The following is a 22,022-nucleotide window of genomic DNA, read 5'->3' on the forward strand; positions in this document are numbered from 1 at the left end:
CAAACATTTCATGGTCTATGTTCCTGTCAATCAAGTTTGTGTTATTTAAAGAAATGGTTTTCTGGATTTTGTATCTATTGCTGTCCAGCATTCCCAAGTGTTGTTCGAGGCACAGTATGCCAATTGAGGCTGATCCGTCCTCATTTATGGCATCCTTGAGGTCTTTCAAGGATTTTCCAATCCACCTGTCCAGAGTTTTTGTTATCTACCTCTGAAACAAGTAAGACTTGACCCCAGGCCTCTTGGCTCACGGGTAGGGACACTACTGCTGCTGCTTTGCCCCGATTTGTATATGCACAGGTTCACTTTTGGCACCAGGATTAAATGCCACAGCTGGCTCCATACTTCTAGTTTACAAGCTATTGTCATATTATTTTGATCTGTGAGGCAAATGGTGTTATAACTGGCCTATCCTTAAATTAGGGGAATGATGTCATATAGTTTTAAAGAATGGCCTTCATCTCCTGATAGCTTTTGAAACTTTCTAAGTAGTAATTTTCTTTTCTAAAATGAAGGGCTGTTTGAGCGTATCTCCAGCTGGAAGCCAACACTTGCATGTGGGACCTTTTGAAGTTTATTTCTTTCAGGCAGCAAAACATCAGCTGTCTGGGAAGTCTTCTCCATGGCAACCATAGCTCCTGACATGATATGTTTTGTCTCGACCGATGGTGTTCCATATGAGCAAAACACTTCAGGCGTGCCATGTTATGATTTGCAATAAATGTTGCTGGCATATTACTACTCTTTACCTTTGCATTTTAATTACTAATTTGTTGAAGTTTTCAATTAACTTCACTAAGCTTTTTAAACTGTAAATAGAATACTTTTTGTTAACTCTTTAAACACCGAACTTCCTTTTTCCTGCACCCAAATGAATGTACTCCGTGCACTGCTGAAGTAAATAGCAACAATTATATTTAAATGTATCATATTGGGAGCCCTTTGCCATCCTTAATGTATGTTAAACTCAAAGCAATACACATGTCAATTGTATTTATTACATTTGAGCTATTGAACTTTTGGCTGCAAAGTTTTTTGTTTTTACTTATATCCCCTTGAAGATGTTGAATGGTTTCAAAATTATTTGCAAAGCCCTCATCTTGTGTATTCTGTCACCCATTTAAAAAGAATATCATGCCAATTTGCTTACTAAGATATCGACATTGCTTTTGTCATAATAGTTGTTACACCTCACCCAAATGGCAATTCTTCATGCTTTTGACGAGAATTTTCATGTTAGTTGTTTATTGAAATGTACCAAATGAGATGGAGGAGGGGAAAGTGAGGACTGCAGATGCCTCCTTTTTTTTTCCCTCCTCCACCTCCCCACCTGAGCTTCCAACTCTGCACTGTTGTCTTGACCTGTCCATCATCTTTTCCCATCTATCTGCTCCACCCTCCCCTCTGACCTATCACCACCTTCCCCCTCCTTCATCTACCTACTGCACTCTCAGCTATCTTACCCCCAAGCCCCACACCCCTCCCATTTATCTCTCAGCTCCTGGCCCACAAGCCTCATTCTTGATGAAGGGCTTATGCCCGAAACATCGATTTCCCCTCCTCAGTTGCAGCCTGACCTGCTGTGCTTTTCCGGCACCACACTCCCAAATTGCAGTGAAGCATATTTTATTCCATTTAAGTTGTCTGTGCTGGCAGAGACCTTCCACAATGAACTTAAGAAGTCATTCCTCAGTTTTGGTTCTCTTATTACAACTGAAAATATTCCTCAAACTAAACCAGACCCAGTCTCATCTTTATTCCATTAAGGTGTCTGTGTTGTCATTTTTCTGCAGGGATTGTTGAATATCAATTAGATGTGGAATATTTGTATCTTTTGTTTTCTTAATCCAGGAGTGCTAAGGATAATTGCACTGCAACTTTTAACCAAGGTGGAAATAATAAACTCTCCTCAGTCATTTTATATTCAGTAGTATAACCAGACTTTACTAACATGAAAAGTGTTTATTTTTCTAAAATTTAATTTGTATTTGAAATTTGTTTCCATAATGGCACAGCATTTTAACAGTAGTAGTTAAAAGCCTGATTGTTTAACATCACTTCTGGAATGTTCACTAACTTTTGATAACTCTCAATAATCTTTATCAATATTCTAATGGAACATAACTCTAATTCCAATAGGAATTTTTTAAAATGTTAGTTTTGGCAGGAATGGGAAGCAAGCGTGGTTATAAATGAATCAAGAGAGTTAAAGAACTGAGTTTCCCAGCAGGCACTGCGTTTGTATGCAGATTCAGGTCTCTGACTGAGGCTTCACACCTGCATGTTCTTCTGGAGCCAGCAAATTGGTAGGTCACTTGTAGATTCCCTATCCAATTGCAGATGGTGGGTGCATTCTGGCTCCTAAATGGTATGATTGGCAAGTGTTCTTCTCATTGGAGTTTGCAGGTGAATTTTCTTTCATGTCTTTCCAGGTGGTGGGCATGGTTTGGAGTGTTGCCCCAACATCATCTCCCATATCCAGCTCACCCCAGGCTTGGAAAATCTACCCCAAAGTGCTTAGAGAAGAATCAGTGAAATTACCCACAAAGTGAAACAGAGGGGAATCAGGAAATAAATATTTAAATTTGGTAGATTTTTTTAAAAGTCCAACACCATTGGTCTTAAAATATTCCTTATTCAAAGTGCTGTCTCTTTTTTTTAATTGAAGGACTGATAAATCTGTTTTCCTAACCATTCCTCTATCTGAGAAGCCAAGCTCCTTTTAAGAATGAAGTGTACTAATTTTCTCCAAGAAGAATGAGGCTTTGCCTAAAAACTGTCCATCATAGTTAATGAAGTGTCAATAATGTATCAAATATTTATAACTGCAATCAATTAGAATGGAGCTGCATGGTTGTCCAGAGTGCATAATCTTTCAATAAGCTCCAGCCTAAACTTGAACACTTTTTAATGAAACCAAGTGTATGAGCCACATGGTAAGCGATGGAACTGGGTCTGATTTAGTTTGAGGAATATAGCAGTTACAATAAGAGAACCAAGACTGAGGAATGATTTCTTAGTTTCATTGTGGAAGGTGTAGATGTGACAGCTGAAAACAGAAACATCAACTCTCTACTCTAAGGTGGGAAACAGATGCTTGCTGCATGCGCAGTGTGAGTAAGTCATTTGAATGTTAAGTACTGACACTGCTGATCATGTTCAAGATGTTTAGCTGATAACATACAATTTTGAATAGTCAAAATCAGCTAGTGTCTCTAATTTTTCATGGTTTTCATTTCCATTAGTTATATTGGAGCACTCTGTGCTGCTTAAATTAATGAAATCTGTTTGTTGATTGGAATGGAGGAATAAGAGAACAATCTTGTGTAACGTTTTTAGTGCATTATTGCCAGCATTTCCTCAGCATGCAAGGAATAGACCAAGGCAGCATCCAATTGCTGTCTTTGATTTAAAAAAAATTATTCATGGGATGCAGCTGTTGATGGCATTCCTAATCCCAGAGAAGTGAGCAGTTAAGAATCAAGTCACATTGCTCTGAGGCTGATGTCACACATTTGGGGTCACATGACCAGGTAAGGACAGAGTTTTATCCCTCTAGGACATGAGTAAACCAGGTGGGGTTTTAAACAATTTACAATGATCATGTGGTCACCATTAGATGAGCATTTTTCAGGTTTATTTATTAAATTCAGAAGTCTTCTATCTGTCTTAAAGGGATGTCCCAAAAATGCTAACCAAAATATTATCCTTCTGCCATTGTCGCCACCTCCCAACAAACGTGCTGATACGTGAATTCCACCTTGCCCATGGCTACAAGTTATTGATTTTGCATATGTGTGCCGTTCAGAATTTACTGGGATGAGCAGATGAAGAATACATCTTTTCTTCAGACTCACTGGAATGATTGGTTTCTGATTTACATTGAGTTTATTTTAAAAAGGCAGTATAAATTAATAATGGAATTAAGAGGTATTCTAGTGATGAAACAATCTTGAAAGAGAGGTTACTCAAAAACCAAAATAACTGCGAATGCTGTAATACACAAACAAAAATAGAAATTGCAGGAAAACTTCAGTTCTGAGGAAGGGTCACTCGACCCGCAGCATTACCTCTGGATTTCTCTTCACAGATGCTGCCAGACCTGCTGAGCTTTTCCTGCAATTTCTTCTATTTTAGTTTTTGAGAGTGGTGTATTACTACAATTAAACAGTGATTTACTTGCAACTACTTAAAGGGGATAATCCAAATGATTATGCATTTTAGTCTTTAAAATACTACCAAGAAGAGGAAGATCTAGATTAAGTCATAGTTGTATGTTGTAGTTGTGCTATGCAATTGATAATGATCAATGAAGAGGTAAGGAGAGCTACTTTTTTCTCTAGTTCAGAAGGGGTTTGATTTTATGCAATTATTGACTGAAATTCCATGTTAACAGTGAGCCACTTATATGGATTTGGATTAATGGATGCAGAAGCTATGGTGAAAGAAGCAGAGCGTTGGAAATCAGTCCCACCCCAACATAGCTGCGTAGAGAACCCAGACAAACAAAGCAGGTACCAAATATGTGCAAACAAAGATATGGTCAACTTGGGTTGGCCAATGATTTCAGAGCTCTATTTTTCCACAATAACCTAATTTTAGTAACTTTTTACCCTTCTTGTTAACCTTCATTGAATGCTTTTAACTTGAGTTTCATTTTGTTATAAAATATTCTGTGTAGTTTTAGAAGGATAACATTAACATTAAAGAGAAAACCATGGCTAATTGGATAAATTTATTTTGGGTCTGCTGGCTTATTTTCTTTTCCTGTTGTAAGAGAATTATCTGAATTAACCAGTCACACTTTAACTCCGTTAAATGCTGGGTAATATACATTCTTTTGCATTCTAGAGAAGATACAAACCAAATACAGTAGTCCCCCCCGTACTATGGGGGATACATTCCCAAGACCTACCACGGAAGCCCGAAACCGCAGATACGAGTGAATCCATTAATTTAAATGGGAAATTTACCTTCCCAGCATTCCAGAAAGTTCCCTATATTATGTTCGCGGGCCACGGTAAACTGCAGGTAACTGAAACCGTGAAAATAATTCTGTGGATATGGGGTTCACCATATAGCAGAATTGGTCAGAATATTAAAAAAGCAGGGAATTACTGAAGAAAAGATGCATCAGATGGAAAACATATTAGAGTATGAGAGGAAGCCACCAAGGAATGTCAAAATACACAGCACGGTTTCTACAAGTATTTTAAAAGAGAAAGGAGTAGGTAAGATTTGATCCTCTGGAAAATGGTCTTAAATTTCACCTCTAATTTCCATATTAAGTACTTAATAAAAATTTTGCTTCCCTCTTCACATTAGAGGATAAAAATATTCCAGTCAGAAGTATAAACCCAGAAGGTAGAAAGAAAAGAGGAACTAAGAAAATTTCAATCAAGAGGGAAATATTACTAAGCAAACAGTTAGAACTGTCAGTTGGTTAGGCTCCAGATCCAAATGAACTTCACCCTCAGCTCTTAACAGAAGTTGCTAATGAGTCAGTAGATGTGCTGGTTTTAATTTTTGAAAAATCCCTAGGCTTTGGAAAGACTTCATTGGACTGGAAAACAGTTACTAAAACTATTTTTGAGAAAGTAGGGAGGTGGAAAGGTTGCATAGGCCAATTAGCTTGATACATGTTATGGGGAAGGTGTTTGAATTGGTCATTAAGAAGATTAAAGTTGTTCACTTCTTAAACTTCTCAATCACTTTAAATTTTGAGTTCATGGAAAAAAAAAGAAGTCCTGCTGAGGAGTTGGCAGCATCCTAAATGGTATTATAAAATGTTTTAATGTCTTTGACACAATTAGGCAATGTAATAGAGATGAGATTTTAATTTGGTGATTTATCATGGGGGTTTGTTTTGCAAAGTTAAATTGACCCAGCTCGTAACCTGCACTCTAAGTTTATACCTCCATTGTAGTATATTTAATGCAGAGAGTAGCATTGTGTCATACTTTTGTGCTCTGATTTAATTGGACTTGCAAAACCTCAATATATTTATTTAAGAAAACAAACCCTGCTTCTGAAGATCCTAAAAAGGATCTTCATCTGCATTTCTCCATTAATTGACATTCTACTTTGAAATGGGAATGGATATCTGTTCTGTCAGTGGATTTGGAAGCTTTTATTATGTCAAGTGTTTCATTGTGAATGCTCAGCTAAGTTCCAAAAGCTTCAGCTCAGTGGGTAGTATTGATCTGAAAATCTTTGGAACTTATACAAATGTATAAAAACAGGCTGTCTGTGATGTAGTATATTGTTTCTTTACAAAGGTACTGAAAATATTATATGCATCCCAGGTGTTTTGGTCCAGCACCAATAATAGCATGATTGAAGTCTGCTTTTGTAGATTGTTGGCGGTTTAATAGTTTTCTAATTATTTCAAAATAATTCCCTCTGGTATTACATACGCACTGAGAATTTTGTATTGTGCGCGCGCTTTGGTGACTATTGGGGCAAAAACTGGAAATGAGCTATCGCATGAGGAAATGAGTGGCTGTTGCTTTAGAATATCTTTCAATATCATTGTGAGCTAAGTTACTCTTTTATAACCAGTCAGCCTCCACATCCATTCTGTTCTCGCGTTCCATTGCAGCTCTCAAAAGGTATTGCAAATCAGAGCTATGAATGAAAAGACAAGAACTCCTTAATGTTTTACATGGGTCAGGTGTGTATGACCCATGCCCATATGAAATTTTGGCTGTATGTAACTATAATTAAGTTGTTACAATGAATAGAAATTGTTTAGTCTTGGAACCTTTTTATGGTGTAGATAAAATTCCAGCAATGAATATATGTTCACCAACTGGATATGGGAATCAGTGTATTAATTAAATGTATTGGAACTTAGTGACGTTTGCTTTTGTTGGAATTTCACAGAATCACAATGTTATGGTGCAGAAGAAGGTCATTTGGCCCATTGTGTCTGCACTACCTCTCACCGTTTACATGAGTACCAATCTCCAGCCTTTTCTCTCTAACCCTGAATGACTATTTAAATAGAAACAATGCCCTTTTTAAATATCTCTGTTAAACCTGTCTTCTCACCATAGTTCCAGGTTGTGCATTCTAGGCAGAAGTTACTTTGTGTGAAATGTCTTTTTATCCCTTCGCATTTTCTTCCTTTACAAAATTCCAAAAAATTGTGCCCTTTGCTTCTCAACCCTTTTACAAGAGGGAACTGTTTTTCCTATCTCCTGAATCCAGATCCCTTATGATTTTGTTTACTTTTTATCAAATATCCTCTTAACCCAATCCTCTCCAAGATTAATGGTCTCAATTCATAGTCATAGTCCTACAGCATAGAAACAGGTACTTCACCCCACCATGTCCATGCCAACTTAAAAACATCAAATGCTATACAAATCCTATTTACCTGCAGTTTGTCCATAGACTAGTGTGTCCATGCATTTTAAGTACTCATCCAGATGCTGCTTAAAGGTCGCGAGAGTATCTGCCTCTGTCACCCTCTTAGGCAGCACTTTCCATATTTCAACCACCCTCTAAATAGAAAAAATGTTTCTCCTATCTCGTCTAGACCACTTGCTCATCATAAGTTTATGCCCTCTAATCTTAGATAAGTCTGCCTTGGGGAAGAGATTCTCGCAATCCGCTGTGTCTATGGCTCTCATAATTTTATATCTCTCAGTCAGATCCCCCCTCAGCCTTGTCTGCTCCAAGGAAAACAAACGCAACTCATTCAGTCTCTCCTCATAACTTTTTCATCCCAGGCCACATCCTGGTCAATCTCCTCTGCATCCTCTCCAGTGCAGTTGCATCATTCTGATAGTGTGGCAACCAGACTGCACAAGTATTCCATTTGTGGCCTGTCCAATGTTTTACAAAGTTGTAATAAGATTTCTTTGCTCCTACAGTCTCCACCCTGGCTAAAGAATACAAGCATCCCATCTGCTGCCTTCATCACCTTGTCTACCTGTGCTGACACTTGGCGATCTGTGGACCTGTACACCAAAGTCCCTTTTGTTCTTTTGTACTCCCTAGGAACCTAACATTCATTATGTATATCCTTTCTTATTGGGCCTCCCAAAATTCTTCACTTCTCACTTATCAAATTCCATCTCTTATCACTCTGCCGATTTACTAAATGATGAATATCAGACTGTAGCCTGAGATCGTTCTCTTCACTATCAATAGTAACATCATCATTTTTTGTCATCTGCAAACTTACTAATTATACATGCTTCATTAACATCAAATCTTTAAAGTGCATAACAGACAGTAAGGGTGCCAACATCTATCCCTCTGATAGCACTGGTCATAGGCTTCAGTTACAAAAACAACCCTCTACTATCAATCTTTACTACTTATTTGTAATCCAGTTTTGGATCTGGTTTGCGAACTTGCATTGGATCTTGTGTTTTGGACCAGCCTTCTATGTGAAACTTTGTTAACTGAAGTTCATTTAAATCACGTCAACTGTACCCTCATCAGTATATTTAGTTACTTTTCAAAAATCTCAATTAAATTTGTCAGACAGCATCCCCCTTTAACAAATCCATGCTGACTATCCTTGATCAATTCCTGTCTTTCCAAGTATTGATTGATCCTGTTCTTCAGAATTTTTTTCCGTAATTTCCCTACCACATGGTGTCAGGCTAAGCGCTCATAATTACCTGGCCCTGCTGCTCTCTTGAACAAAAGAACCACATTAGCTATCCTCCGGTCCTCCTGTCCCAGGGAAGTATTAAATGTATTTGCCAGGGCCTCAGCAATCACCTCCCTTGCATCCCATAGCAGCCTGGGATTAATTTCATCAGGTCCTGGGGATTTAGGCACAGTTATGCCCACTAAAACACCTAATACCTCCTCCCTATTAATTTTAATGTTCTAGAGCTTCACCACCCCATCTGAAATATCTGGCTACAATGTCTTTTTCTATGAATACAAAAGAGAAGTATTTATTTTGAGACATTACCCATAGCACTACATTTAGGTTGGCCTTCTGGTCTCTGAGATCCCACTCTTGCCCTGGTAATCCTCTTACTCTAATATATTTATAAATAGCCTTGGGGTTTTCCTTGATCCTATCTGCCAAAGATATTTCATGGCCCAGCTTTACCCTCTGAATTTATTAAGCAACCTCCCCACCACTCTATTTTTGTAGCATCTCCCTTGTTTTTAATGTGCTGTACCTGACGCATGCCTCTTTCTTTTTCTTTATCAAACTCATGATATTAATGTCCAGACTTCCCTGGACTCACTGCACTTGTTCTTCACTCTTAAAGAACACAATGGCCACTACTTTTAAAAGATTCTGAATTTCCAAATGTAGATTTACCTGCACTTAGCTGTGCCCAGTCTATGTTTGCCAGATCCTGTTTAATGACCTTGAACAATGTAGATATTTAGCGCAGAAATGATCTTTATCTCTTTCCGTAATGACTGAAACTTTGTTATGATCACTATCCTTAAAATATTCACCCACTGAAACTTCAACCACTTGATCGACTTCATTCCCTAAGATTAGGTATGGCACTGCTCCATCTCTAGTTGGGATATTTACATACTTGTACAAAAAGCTCTCCTGGATGCCCTTTAAAAATTTCCACCATATCTAATCATTTCACACTAAGGCAGTTTCTCCAGTCTGACCACATAAGTGTATCCTCCCTGAAGCTAGTCTCATCCTTCCTGTAGTGTAGTGATCAGAACTGTACACAATACTCCAGCTCGCCCTAACCAATATAGAAGTTCTTCGTAACTCCCCTGCTGTTTGTACATATGCCCCTATTAATGTAGTCTAGAATACTGAATGGTTTATTAACAGGTCTGTCAACCTATCGTACGTGTAATAATGTATGTACATGTATGCTTGGTGTCTCTGCTCCCAAGCACATTTTAAAATTGCACCTTTTTAAAAAATATAATCCTTCCATGTCCTTTGTACTCAGGTGCATCAGCTTACATTTCTATACATATGATTATCCATCAAGCTCGTATAGTGTGAAAGCAGATCATGTAGTCCATTGAGTCCACATTGATCCTCTGAAGAGCACCCCACCCCCTACCCTATAACCTCCTATTTCCCCTGGCCAATCCACCTAGCCCGCACAGTTGAGTGTTTAAAGGAAACTGGAGCATAGATACTGAGAGAATGTGCAAATTCCACACAGATAGTCGGCTGAGGGTGGAATCGAACCTGGGTCCCTGGCACTGTGAGGCAGCAGTGCTAACCGCTGAGCCACTGTCTTTCACTTATCTGTCTATTGCACCAACTTGTTAGTGTTCTTTTTGAAGTTCCACACAGTTGTCCTCACAGTTTAAAATTCTGCCAAGTTTTCTGTCATCCTCTAACTTTGAAATTATCCCTGGACCACTCTGCTCCATACCAATCTTAGTGATATCCACTACAAAGTTGCTTCCAGCTTGAAAAATACCCATTAACCATTAATCTTCGTATCCTATCCGTCAGCCAATCTTGTATCCATGTTGATACTCTTTGGTTTATTCCATGACCTATAACTTTCCTCTCATCACTGATATTTGACAAAGTCTATAATATCTTTTGGAAATCCATGTACACTACCTCAACACCTTTGCTGTTATCAATCCCCTCCTTTTACTCTTTTTAAAAAGTCCTCCAAGTTAGTTAGACTTGATTTTCCCTTTACATATCCATGCTGATTCTTTATCAAACAACTCAAAACTTTCCATGTGACTATCAGTTCCATCCTAAATAAAGGTTTCCCCTCTACCAAAGTTAAAAATCACTTGTCTGTAATTGCTGAATCATCTTCATAAATCTTTATTTAAGAAGGCTGTATTGGTTGAAGTTCTCCAAGCTCTGGTGCCAACTGCAAATCTAGGAGAGATTGAAAAGTTATTACCAGTGACTGTCAGTCTAATTTTTAGTCACTACCTTTTTAATATCATTTCATGCAACTCCTCCAGCTCTGGTTGTTATCAACATTCCTGATGAAGGGCTTTTGCCCAAAACGTCGATTTTACTGCTCTTCGGATGTTGCCTGAACTGCTGTGCTCTTCCAGCACCAGTAATCCAGAATCTGGTTTCCAGCATCTGCAGTCATTGTTTTTACCTATCAACTTGGTACTGACAGTTTATCCAATACCACCACCTAGTCAAATTTAGTCCCTTCTCATGGCCAGGTTAACACCTCTAGGCAGCATCTGTCTGGCAGGTTAAGATGGATGGAAAGTATTGTTTTAAGACCTCAGCCTCTTGTCTTCATATAAATATCTTTCTTAATCTCAATTGACAGTATTTAATCTATTCGGAACTTTTTTTCTACTGGTGTACTAGAGGTTTGTCCCAAAGTCATTTATGTTAGGTGCCAATTTTTACTGATCATCCCGTGTGCTGCACATATTTAGGTTTGCTATTCAACTTGGTTCTCAATTGAATTTATTACTCAGCACTTGTCATAGGCACATCATTGTTTCTTAATTTCTATGCCTTCCATCATCCAGGGAGCTCTGAATTTGTTGCCCTGCGTTTTCCTTTTTGAGGGAATATATCTGAATTGTCTGTAAGTCATTTGGATGAGGAGCTGTTTCTTCCATCTACTTTTGGCTCCAGTCTATTTGGCCCTGTCTTGTTCTTGCCAATGGAAGCCTGTTGTTTGCCAGAGTAATTTCCCACCGTCACATAATCTACTTGGCCCACCTAGTTTCCAAGAACTAGGTCTTGCAGTGCCTATTTCTTGTTGGACTGGGTACAAACTACTCTAGGAAATTCTTATAAATACAATCTAGGAATGCTTGTCCCTTGCTGCCCCATATACTATAGGTTGTTTGAGTCCTTCCTTATAACTAGTACATGCAGGTAAGACCTTTCTGTAACTTCCTTAGCATTAGTGGAGTGACTGGATGGCACTATATCCACAAACAATCAATCAAACCGGATCCTCGGGCCTGGAATGTGTCAAGCTTCTTCAGTGTTGCTGGAGCTGCACTCATCCAGGCACGTGGGGAGTATTCCATCGTACTCTTAACTTGTGACTTAAAGATGCTAGATGGGCTTGGGAAGAATGACGATGCTGCTCCTTTAACAAGGTTTATTCTGTCTTTGCCTTTACGACCCTTCTAAGAGAAAAAAAAACAGAGGTTCTGATGTGTCTGGAAATATCTACTTGAAAAAGCTTTTAAGTGTTTTTAAAAATGCTTCTACAATGAAAGGGGAGAGGCAAGTTCTCCCAGTTCAGGGTTTAGTTTGGTTTGGTTTTCGCAAGCTGTTTTGTTTAAAGTTGCTGATCCTCTCTCCTGTAAGAACCTGTGTTTTGATTTTACCTTTTTTGCTGAGGGGGTGTTTATGGGAATGCTGAAAGTATTTGGAACAGCAGCATTAAGTTGCAAAAAGAGTCGATTGGGTTTTTCAGATAGGTTGTTATTTTAAATTCGGTTCTCTTTTAGAGTCATAGAGATGGACAGCACAGAAACTGACCCTTCGGTCCAACCTGTCCATGCCGACCATCCTTGTGGGATCCTTGGTGGCACAGTGGTTAGCACTGCTGCCTCACAGTGCCAGAGACCCGGGTTCAATTCCCGCCTCAGGCGACTGACGGTGTGGAGTTTGCACGTTCTCCCCGTGTCTGCGTGGGTTTCTTCCAGGTGCTCCGGTTTCCTCCCAGAGTCCAAAGATGTGCAGGTCGGGTGAATTGGCCATGCTAAATTGCCCGTAGTGTTAGGTAAGGGGTAAATGTAGGGGTATGGGTGGGGTGCGCTTCGGCGGGTCGGTGTGGACTTGTTGGGCTGAAGGGCCTGTTTCCACACTGTAATGTAATCTAATCTAATCTAATATCCCAACCCAATCTAGTCCCATCTGCCAGTGCCTGGCCCATATCCCTCCCAACCCTTCCTATTCATATACCCATCCAGATGCCTTTTAAATGTTGTAATTGTACCAGCATCCACCACTTTCTCTGGCAGCTCATTTCATACGTGTACCACCCTCTCCATGAAAACGTTGTCCCATCAGTCTCTTTTATATCTTTCCCCTCTCCCCCTAAACCTTATGCCCTCTAGTTCTGGTCTACCCCATCCCAGGGAAAAGACTTGTCTGTTTATCCTGTCTATGCCCCTTATGATTTTGAATAAATCTAAGGTCACCCCTCAGCCTCCAACCTCCAGGGAAAACAGCCCCAGCCTATTCAGCCTCTCCCTATAGCTCAAACCCTCCAACCCTGGCAACATCTTTGAAAATCTTTTCTGAATCCTTCGAAGTTTCACAATGTTGTCCTGACCGGAAGGATACCAGAATTGCACACAATATTCCAACAGTGGCCTAACCAATATCCTGGGCAGTTGCAACATGATCTTCCAATGCCTATACTTTTGTTCATGTTTCATTTAATACTCTGTAAATAAATTCTGTTTTGTTTAAAACTGAGTGGTTGGGCCAGCTGCATCACTCTTGGCATATTTACTTTACACCTGCTTAAAACAATGTGCAAAGTCAGGGTCTGAGCTACCTTCCATGAAATATTTTGAGGGGGTCTGGCCTGGTCCATATCAGAAGTCAGATGGTACGTTACGCATTGTAGTATTCTCAGTCTTTGACCTGCCTCTAACTACTGTAGTTATATGGCTAATGCAGTTCAGTTTCTAGTCCATTATAAACCTCAGGTTGGTGATGGTGAAGGAATTCAGTAGTAATGCTATTGAATGTCAAAGGGTGATGATTTGACTCCTCCTTGGTGGTGTGAATGTTACTTGCCACCTGCCTGCCCAAGCCTGGATATTGTCGAGGTCTTGTTGCATTTGTACATGGACTGTTTCAATATGTGGGGAGTGCAACCATCAACAAACATCCCCACTTCTAACATTTATGATGGAGGGAAGATCATTATGAAGCTGCTGCAGGTGGTTGGGCCAAGGGCACGATCCTGAGGATATTCTGGAGCTCAATTGGCTTACAACAACCGTGACTGGTTTTTTTTCTCTACTAGTTACTACTCCAATCTTTTCCCATTGATTCAGTCTCCTTGCACATTCTCCCCATGTCTGCATGGGTTTCCTCTGGGTGCTCTGGTTTCCTCCCACAGTCCAAAGATGTGCAGCTTAGGTGAATTGGCTATGCTAAATTGCCTGTAGTGTTAGTTGTATTTGTCAGGAGTGAATGTAGGACAATGGGTCTGGGTAGGTTGGTCTTTGAAGGGTCAGTGTGGACTTGTTGGGCCGAAGGACCTTTTCCACACTTTAGGGAATCTAATCTAAATCCTTGATGCCACACTTTTGTAAAATGCAGTCTCACCTCAACTCTGGAATTCAGTTCTTTTGTCCTTGTTTGAGCCCAAGCTGTACTGAGGTTAGGAGCTGACTGCCCTGAAGGACTTCAAACTGAGCATCACTAAGGTGTTATTGTGACAAAGGTGCTGCTTGATAGCACTGTGGATGATACCTTTCATCACTTTACTGATGATCAAGAGTAAACTGATGGGACGGGAATTGGCCAGGTTCAATTTAACCCATTTTTGTGTAATTTTCCACATTCGGGTAGATTCCAGTGTCACAGCTATGCTGGAATGGCTTGACTTGCGCTGCAGCAAATTCTGGATTACTATTACCAGAGTGTTATCTGGGCCCATAGTCTTTGTAGAATCTACTGCCAAGATGGATCATTCACTCAGCATTTCTGTGAAGATTGTTGTCAATGTCTTTGCATTATTGATGTATTGAGTTCTCCTATTATTGATTGGAACATTTGTCGAGTCATCTCCAAGTTTGTAATTGTCCACTGCAATTCACAACTGGTGTGCCAGGACTGCAGAGCTTAGATCTGATCTGTTGGTTGTGGAAACCATTAATTCTGTCTATCATTTGCTGTTTATACCATTTGGCACACAAGTCATCTTATTTTGTAACTTCACCAAGTTGAAATCTTGTTTTAGGTTAGCCTGGTGCTGTTCTTGGTATGCCCTCTTGCACTCACCATTCAAATTGGGTTGATCCTTGGCTTAATCCTTCCACAATCCAAAAATGTCCGGGTCAGGTGAATTGGCCAAAGTTAAATTGCCCGTAGTGTTAGGTGCATTAGTCAGAGGAAAGTGGGTCTGGGTGGGTTTCTCTTCGGAGGGTTGGTGTAACTTGTTGGGCCAAGGGCCTGTTTCCACACTTCAGGGGCAGCACAGTGGCTCAGTGGTTAGCACTATTGCCTCACAGCACCAGGGACCCGGGTTCAATTCCAGCCTCTGGCGACTGTCTGTGTGGAGTTTGCACATTCTCCCCGTGTCTCCGTGGGTTTCCTCTGGGTGATCCGATTTCCTCCCACAACCCAAAGATGTGCAGGCCAGGTGAATTGGCCATGCTAAATTACCCATGGTGTTAGGTGCATTAGTTAGGGGTAAATATAGGGTAGGGAATGGGTCTGGGTGGGTTACTCTTCGGAGGGTCGGTGTGGCCTTATTGGGCCGAAGGGCCTGTTTCCATACTATAAGGAATCTAATCTAATCTTAACAGTAATGTTCGAGTGGGGGATATGCTGGGCCAAGAGGTTGTAAATTATGCTGGAGTACAGTTTAGTGGCTGCTGATGGTCCATAGTGCCTCATGGATTCTCAGTCTTGTGTTGCTAGATTAATTTAACAGATAACATGATGTTTGATATTATTCATGCAAAGGTGTGACTTTGCCTTCACAAGGACCTTACTGATATGGTCATGGACATCAGTGGCAAGCACTTTGGTAAGGATGAGGTCAAGTGGGGTTTTTTCCCCTTTATTGATTCCCTCACCACCTGCACAGCCAGTACTACCAGCTCTGACCTTTAGGTCTCAACTAAATGGGTCAGTTAGTGCAACTGTCAAGCTACTCTTGATAGTCATTTGAAGTTTTCTCTACACCTTAATAATACATCCTGTGCCCTTGACAACCTGTGTACTTCTTCCAAGAGCTCTTCATCACAGAGTGCTAATTCTTCTCTGAAGTGGGGGAGGATGGTTGCTTAGTAAGCAGCAGGAGATTTCATGCCCAAGGTTGACTTAATACTATGCGATTTCATTGTGTCTGGAGTCAATTTTGAAGACTCTTGGGGCTGATCCCTCCTGACTGTATACCATATGCTGCTACCACTGTTGAATCTACCCTGTTGTTGCAACAAAAAATACCTAAGGATGATTTTGGGACATTCTTTGCAAGGAATGTTTCCGTGAATAATTGGCCTAATTCAGGCTTTTGCTTGACTAGCCTGTGAGATAGCACTCCCAATTTTGGCTCTAGCCCCCTGACATTAGAGGACATTGCAGGGTCAATGGAACTGTTTATGCAGTTGGTATTTCCAGGTCCTTCATTTATGCCAGGTGCTCTGTCCAGTTTCAGTCCTTTCTTCCTTTCTAGTGGTTGATACGACTGAATGGTTTAAGACAATTGTTTCATGATCACCAGTAGACATTTAATTACAATTCAGATTCCACTGTTTGGTTAAAACCCAGTCCCCAGACTATTACCTGGGTCTCTGGATTAACAGTTCAACAATAATACCCCATAATCATCGCCACTACATGCCATCTCCATTGCTGTTGTCCACTGGGTGTAGGTATATCCACAATGCTGGTGGGGAGCAAGTTCGAGGATTTTGACCCTGCAACATTGACATTGTTGAAGTCAGATTCCACGTTTGTCTGAGTCTAAACCAAAAAGCTTTAGTAACATCTCTCTCTTATCAATATTTTCTGGTAGTTCAATTGCTTTTAAGCACTTTGCAATTGAGCAGAATGCAAAACTATTTGGAGAAGTTGATAGAAAATCAGTAAATAGTTCCAAGTCTAAAATTTCATTGCAGAAACGTAAGTGTTTGTGATTTATTTAAAAACTGAACTGAAATCCTGTAGACATTTCCTGAAGGGAATGGCGTAATTAGGATACCATGTAATAAAATGTTTCTGTGAACAGTCTTTATAAATAACAATTGCTATTTTTTTTGTCTTGTTACTGAGGCAGTCGTGGTAGCAATAATTTGTAACTGGCCTAGTCTTCGAAAGGATATAGGCCCATGATGAAATATTTAACTTATGTAGCTTACCTTGAATCACATTGACTATTTTTGTTGCAGAACTATCCGTCCTGAACATCACGTGAGAGCAGTCTACAAAGCCACTGGATGTTTAGACAACGCAAACCACCGCGTGATTTATTTGGAACATGTTGTTGTTCGAGTCACCATTTCCCACCCTCGACGAGGTGACCTGGCAATATACCTGACCTCTCCATCTGGAACAAAGTCTCAGCTCTTGTCTAACAGGTATTTGCATTTCACTATCAGCCAGATTTAATTCCTTAAATCATTGCCAATGCCATGTCCCGATTAGTCATTGCTGTTAATGAAATTATTTCATTTACTTGTATTAAACCTTTGCAATTCTGTATTCAGACTTTTAATTACAATTCAGATTCCACTATTTGTTTTGGTGGGATTGAAACCCAGTCCCTAGAACATTACTTGGGTCTTTGGATCACTAGTTCGGCAATAATTTCACAAGAAATAAGGAATATTTCAGAAGAGTATAATAGTCATTGATCATTCAAAATAATTGACATTATTTTATCTCCTACGTTAGCTTCTTGTAAGGGACCGAATTCTATTTCTCCAGGTAGAAAATGTCACTGTACACATCCATAGTTATGGAAGGAAGATGCAGTGCACAAATAACATGAGAGATGAAGGATTGAGAAAATGAGCACTGCAGGTGCTAAAGATCAGAGTCAAGAGTGTGGTGCTAGAAAAGCATAGCAGGTCAGGTAGCATTCAAAGAGCAGGAGAATCAGTGTTTCAGGCATCAACCCTTCACTGGCGTATTTCTGATTCCTTTGATTATGCCAGGTGCTCCAACCAGTTTCATTCCTTTCTTACTTTTTAGTGGTTGATACAACTAAATAGCTTAAGACAATTCATCAGGACTTAGGCCCGAACTGTCAATTCTCCTGCTCTTTGGATGTTGCCTGACTTGCTGTGCTTTTCTAGCCCCACACTCTGAACAAATGAAGGATTGTGCAGATTTGGACACAGGGTGGGTGGGGCACTCTTGGTTGGTAGAGGGTGGTTTACAGTTGGAGGAGATTAGAAATGGGAGCAGTGAGGCCACAGAGGTTTGAATTTTAATTAGTCATAGTGGATAATCAGGAGCTGTTGTAGACAGCATACATCAGGATTTGAGGTGCGCTAATGTTCTGAGGATAGAAGCATGGCCAGTTGAACATTGGAAAAGCTGAGTTTGGAGGTACAGGTAATTCTGAGACAATGCGCATTTCGACAGCGCAATTTGGGCATAACTTTGCTGAAGAATTAGGGAACAATATTTTGGAGACCGTGTATCTCCGTTGGCAAAAGCATGATTCCATCGGCGATTGGTTCATGTTTTTCGTTCTGCGCATGCACCAATGTCTGTGCTGAAGTCTCTGCACGTGCGCCAATGTCAGTTGCTGACAAAGTAGCTTTCTGTGAGCGATACTGTACATAGCGCAGCTTTCTTACATTTTTAAATGTACTGACTTAAATTTACTTTTGTTTTATTAATAAATACGATTTCAACCTTGATTTAGGTTATGCTGTACTTTGTGTTAGACTTTTAGGTGATTTTTGAGCGATTGTGAGTGATGTTTTTGCTGGTCTGCCCCAATCCCACTTTTCCTACAGGCCCCATTCTTTCTATTAAGCAATTTTCTATTATAACAGAGCATTACAATGCCGGACTGGCCCCTCAGCCCTTGATGTTATGCTAACCTGTGGAACCAATCTGAAGCCCATCTATCCTACACTATTCCATTTTCATGCATATATTTATCCAATGACCATTTAACTGCATTTAAAATTGATGAGTCTACTACTGTCGCAGGCAGTGTGTTCCACGCCCCTACTACTCTCTGAGTAAAGAAACCATCTCTGACATCTGTCCTATATCTAACACCCCTCGTACTAGCCATCACCATCCAAGGAAAAAGGCTCTCACTGACTACCCTATTTGACCCTCTGATTATCTTGTATGTCTCAATTAAGTCACCTCTCAACTTTCTTCTCTCTAATTAAAACAGCCTTAAGTCCCTTAGCCTTTCCTCATAAGACCTTCCCTCCAAGCTTGGCAACATCCTAGTAAATCTCCTCTGAACCCTTTTCAAAGCTTCTACATCCTTCCTATATTACAATGACCAGAACTGTAAACAATAATTCAAGTTCAGTCGCACTGGAGATTTGTACAGCTGCAGCATGACCCCATGGCTCCAAAACTCAATCCCTCAACCAATAAAAACTTACACACATGTGTCGTCTTAATAATCTATCAACCTGGGTGGCAACTATCAGGGATCTGCATTCATGGACACCGAGACCTCTCTGCTCATCTACACGACCAAGAATCTTACCATTCGTCCAGTACTCTGCATTCCTGTTGTTCCTTCCAAAGTGAATCACCGCACACTTTTCCACATTAAACTCCATTTGCCACATCTCAACCCAGCTCCACAGCTGACCTATGTCTCTCTGTAACTTACAACATCCTTCGTCACTATCCACAATTCCACTGACCTTCGTGTCATCTGCAAATTTACTAGCCCAACCTTCTATGCCCTCATCTAGGTCATTTATAAAATTAACAAACAGCAGTGGACCCAAAGCAGTACACCACGTGTAACTGAACTCCAGGATCAACATTTCCCATCAACCATCACCTTCTGTCATCTTACAGCTAGCCAGTTTCAGATCCAAACTGCTAAATCACCCTCAATCCCCATGCCTCCATAATTTGTGCAATAGCTTACCGTGGAACATATTTCCACTGAAATCCATCTTCACCACATCAACCGCTTTACCCTTATCTACCTGTTTTGGTCATCATTTCAATGATCTCAATAAGGTCTCTGAGGCATGATCTACCTATTACACAACTGTGTTGACTATCCCTAATCAACTTCTTCCTCTCGATGATTATAAATCCTATCTCTTATAAACTTTTCCAAACACTTTTTTCCCACAACCAAAGTAAGGCTGACTAGTCTATAATTTCCAGAGTTGTCTCTACCCGCTTCTTGAACAAGGGAACAATATTTACTGTCCTCCAGTCTTCTGGCACTATTCCTGTAGACCATGATGGCATAAAGATCAAAGTCAAAGTCTCTGCAATCTCCTCCCTGGCTTCCAGAGAATCCTAGGATATATCCCAACCAGCACAGGGATTTAGCAATTTTGGAAAGTGTGAAAATAGTTAACACTTCCTCCTTATGATACTGAATCCCGACTAGTCTAATAGCCTGTAATCTTCTTGACAACATTGTCTTTTATCAGTGTGAATGCTGACTATAAATATTCATTTCGCATTTTGCATTTCCCCATCTCCTCCCATTCCCACAACTTCCCACTACTATCCATGATTGGCCCTAATCTATCTCTAGACATTTTTTTTTTATTCCTGATATATTTATAGAAAGCTTTAGGGTTTTCCTTGACCCTACCTGCCAATGACTTCTCATGTCCCCTGCTTCTCATGTCATGGCTCCTCTTAGCTCTCTTCAGGTCTTTCCTGGCTAACTTGTAACACTAACTTTCACGTGACTTTCACATCTCATAAGCCACCACCTTTGTCTTGACAGGAGATCCAACTTCTTTAGTAAATCACTGCTCCCGCGCTCAATAACTCCCTCCCTGTCTGACGTGTACATACTTATCAAGGACAAGCAGTAGCTGTTCCTTGAAAAAAACTCCACATTTCAATTGTGCCCATCCCCTTCAGTTTCCTTCCCCATCCTATGCATCCTAAGTCTTGCCTAATCGCATCATCATTGCCTTTCCTCCAGCAAAAGCTCTTGCCCTGCATTATATACCTATCCCATTCCATCACTAAAGTGAAATATCCGAATTGTGGTCTCTGTCACCAAAATGCTCACCTACCTCCAAATCTTAACACCTGACCAGGTTCGTTACCCAGTACCAAATCCAATGTGGCCTCGCCCCCTTGTTGGATTTTCCACACATTTGTATCACTAAAGAAACTCGACATGTATAAGCATCAGCTCTTATTTTGGAGGGAAAGACAAAGGTTAAGATGGTCATCTTGACACTGCCCTGAGAAACCCTGCTGCAATTTCCTGGATGTTGGCTTTCATCCACAACCATCTTCCACTGCATCAGGCATGACTCCAGCCAGGATAGATTTTCTTCCTGATGCGTACTGACTGCAATGTTGTGAAGGCCATGTTTTACCAAGTGTTGCGTTGATGACAAGATCTTTGCTCCCATTCACCTCTGGAATTAAATGTTGGATCGAGGCTGTGGAATGAGATCTAGGGCCAAAACCCAACTGAGCATCAGTGAGCTAATTATTTGAGAGTAAATGCTGCTTGCAACAGTAATTACTTTTTTATTCTATCTTTTTGCTGATATTTGAGATATTTTGCTGATAGCTCTCAATGGGGTAGAAGACTTTCTGGCTGCTTAACAGCATTTCTATATCATTAAAAAAGAACAAGAGCAGTAGGCAGAGGAGAACACCGCCTTCTGCAAGTGATATACCATCCTGATGAGGAACTACATCACTGAGGAGGCCTCAGACTCCCTAACAGCACTGTGGACGTACCTACTCCACACATTGCAGCAGTTCAACGAGACAACTGATCATTTTCTGAGATGAACAATAACAATTCTGACTTATTCACATCACATTTAAAAATGCTGATTAGACAGTAATTGTGAACAAGAATGATTGGGAAACTTACTTTTGAGTAGATGTTACTGCTACGCTGTACTGAAGCAGTTTAGTCTGAGGCTAGGTTTAAAGCAAAAGTCTTTGTAATACTGACAGGATGTTGTCAGGTATAGAGCCTTGATATGTAAAGTGCTTAGCCATTGCTTGGTACAGCAGACTTTTATCAACTGGTACCTGTGGAGCCAGGAGCGTGCTGGTTGATCAAATGCTGTGGGTAATCAACAGATTATAACCACAGTAAATCCTGACCAAGTGAAGCTTCTAGACATCAACATCCCTCAAACACACTCTAGGTAAAAACATCAACACACTTGCTAAATCAATGTAAAAACACACAGTAAGGAGGAGAAAC

At 40.3% G+C, this 22,022-nt stretch overlaps 1 protein-coding gene across 4 annotated transcripts in view; it reads left to right on the forward strand.

Annotated features, from left to right (window-relative positions):
- Nucleotides 1-22,022, forward strand: part of pcsk5b (proprotein convertase subtilisin/kexin type 5b) — a 375,643-nt gene that overhangs the window by 178,622 nt on the left and 174,999 nt on the right. For all 4 annotated transcript variants that reach the window (XM_072585118.1, XM_072585127.1, XM_072585146.1 and 1 more), the window contains exons 11-12: nucleotides 4,397-4,514; nucleotides 17,032-17,220. In XM_072585118.1, coding sequence (XP_072441219.1) covers nucleotides 4,397-4,514; nucleotides 17,032-17,220 — 307 coding nt within the window. The remainder of the gene's footprint in view (nucleotides 1-4,396; nucleotides 4,515-17,031; nucleotides 17,221-22,022) is intronic.

The sequence above is a fragment of the Chiloscyllium punctatum genome, chromosome 2 (assembly GCF_047496795.1).
Source record: "Chiloscyllium punctatum isolate Juve2018m chromosome 2, sChiPun1.3, whole genome shotgun sequence".
Classification (NCBI taxonomy): Eukaryota; Metazoa; Chordata; class Chondrichthyes; order Orectolobiformes; family Hemiscylliidae; genus Chiloscyllium; species Chiloscyllium punctatum.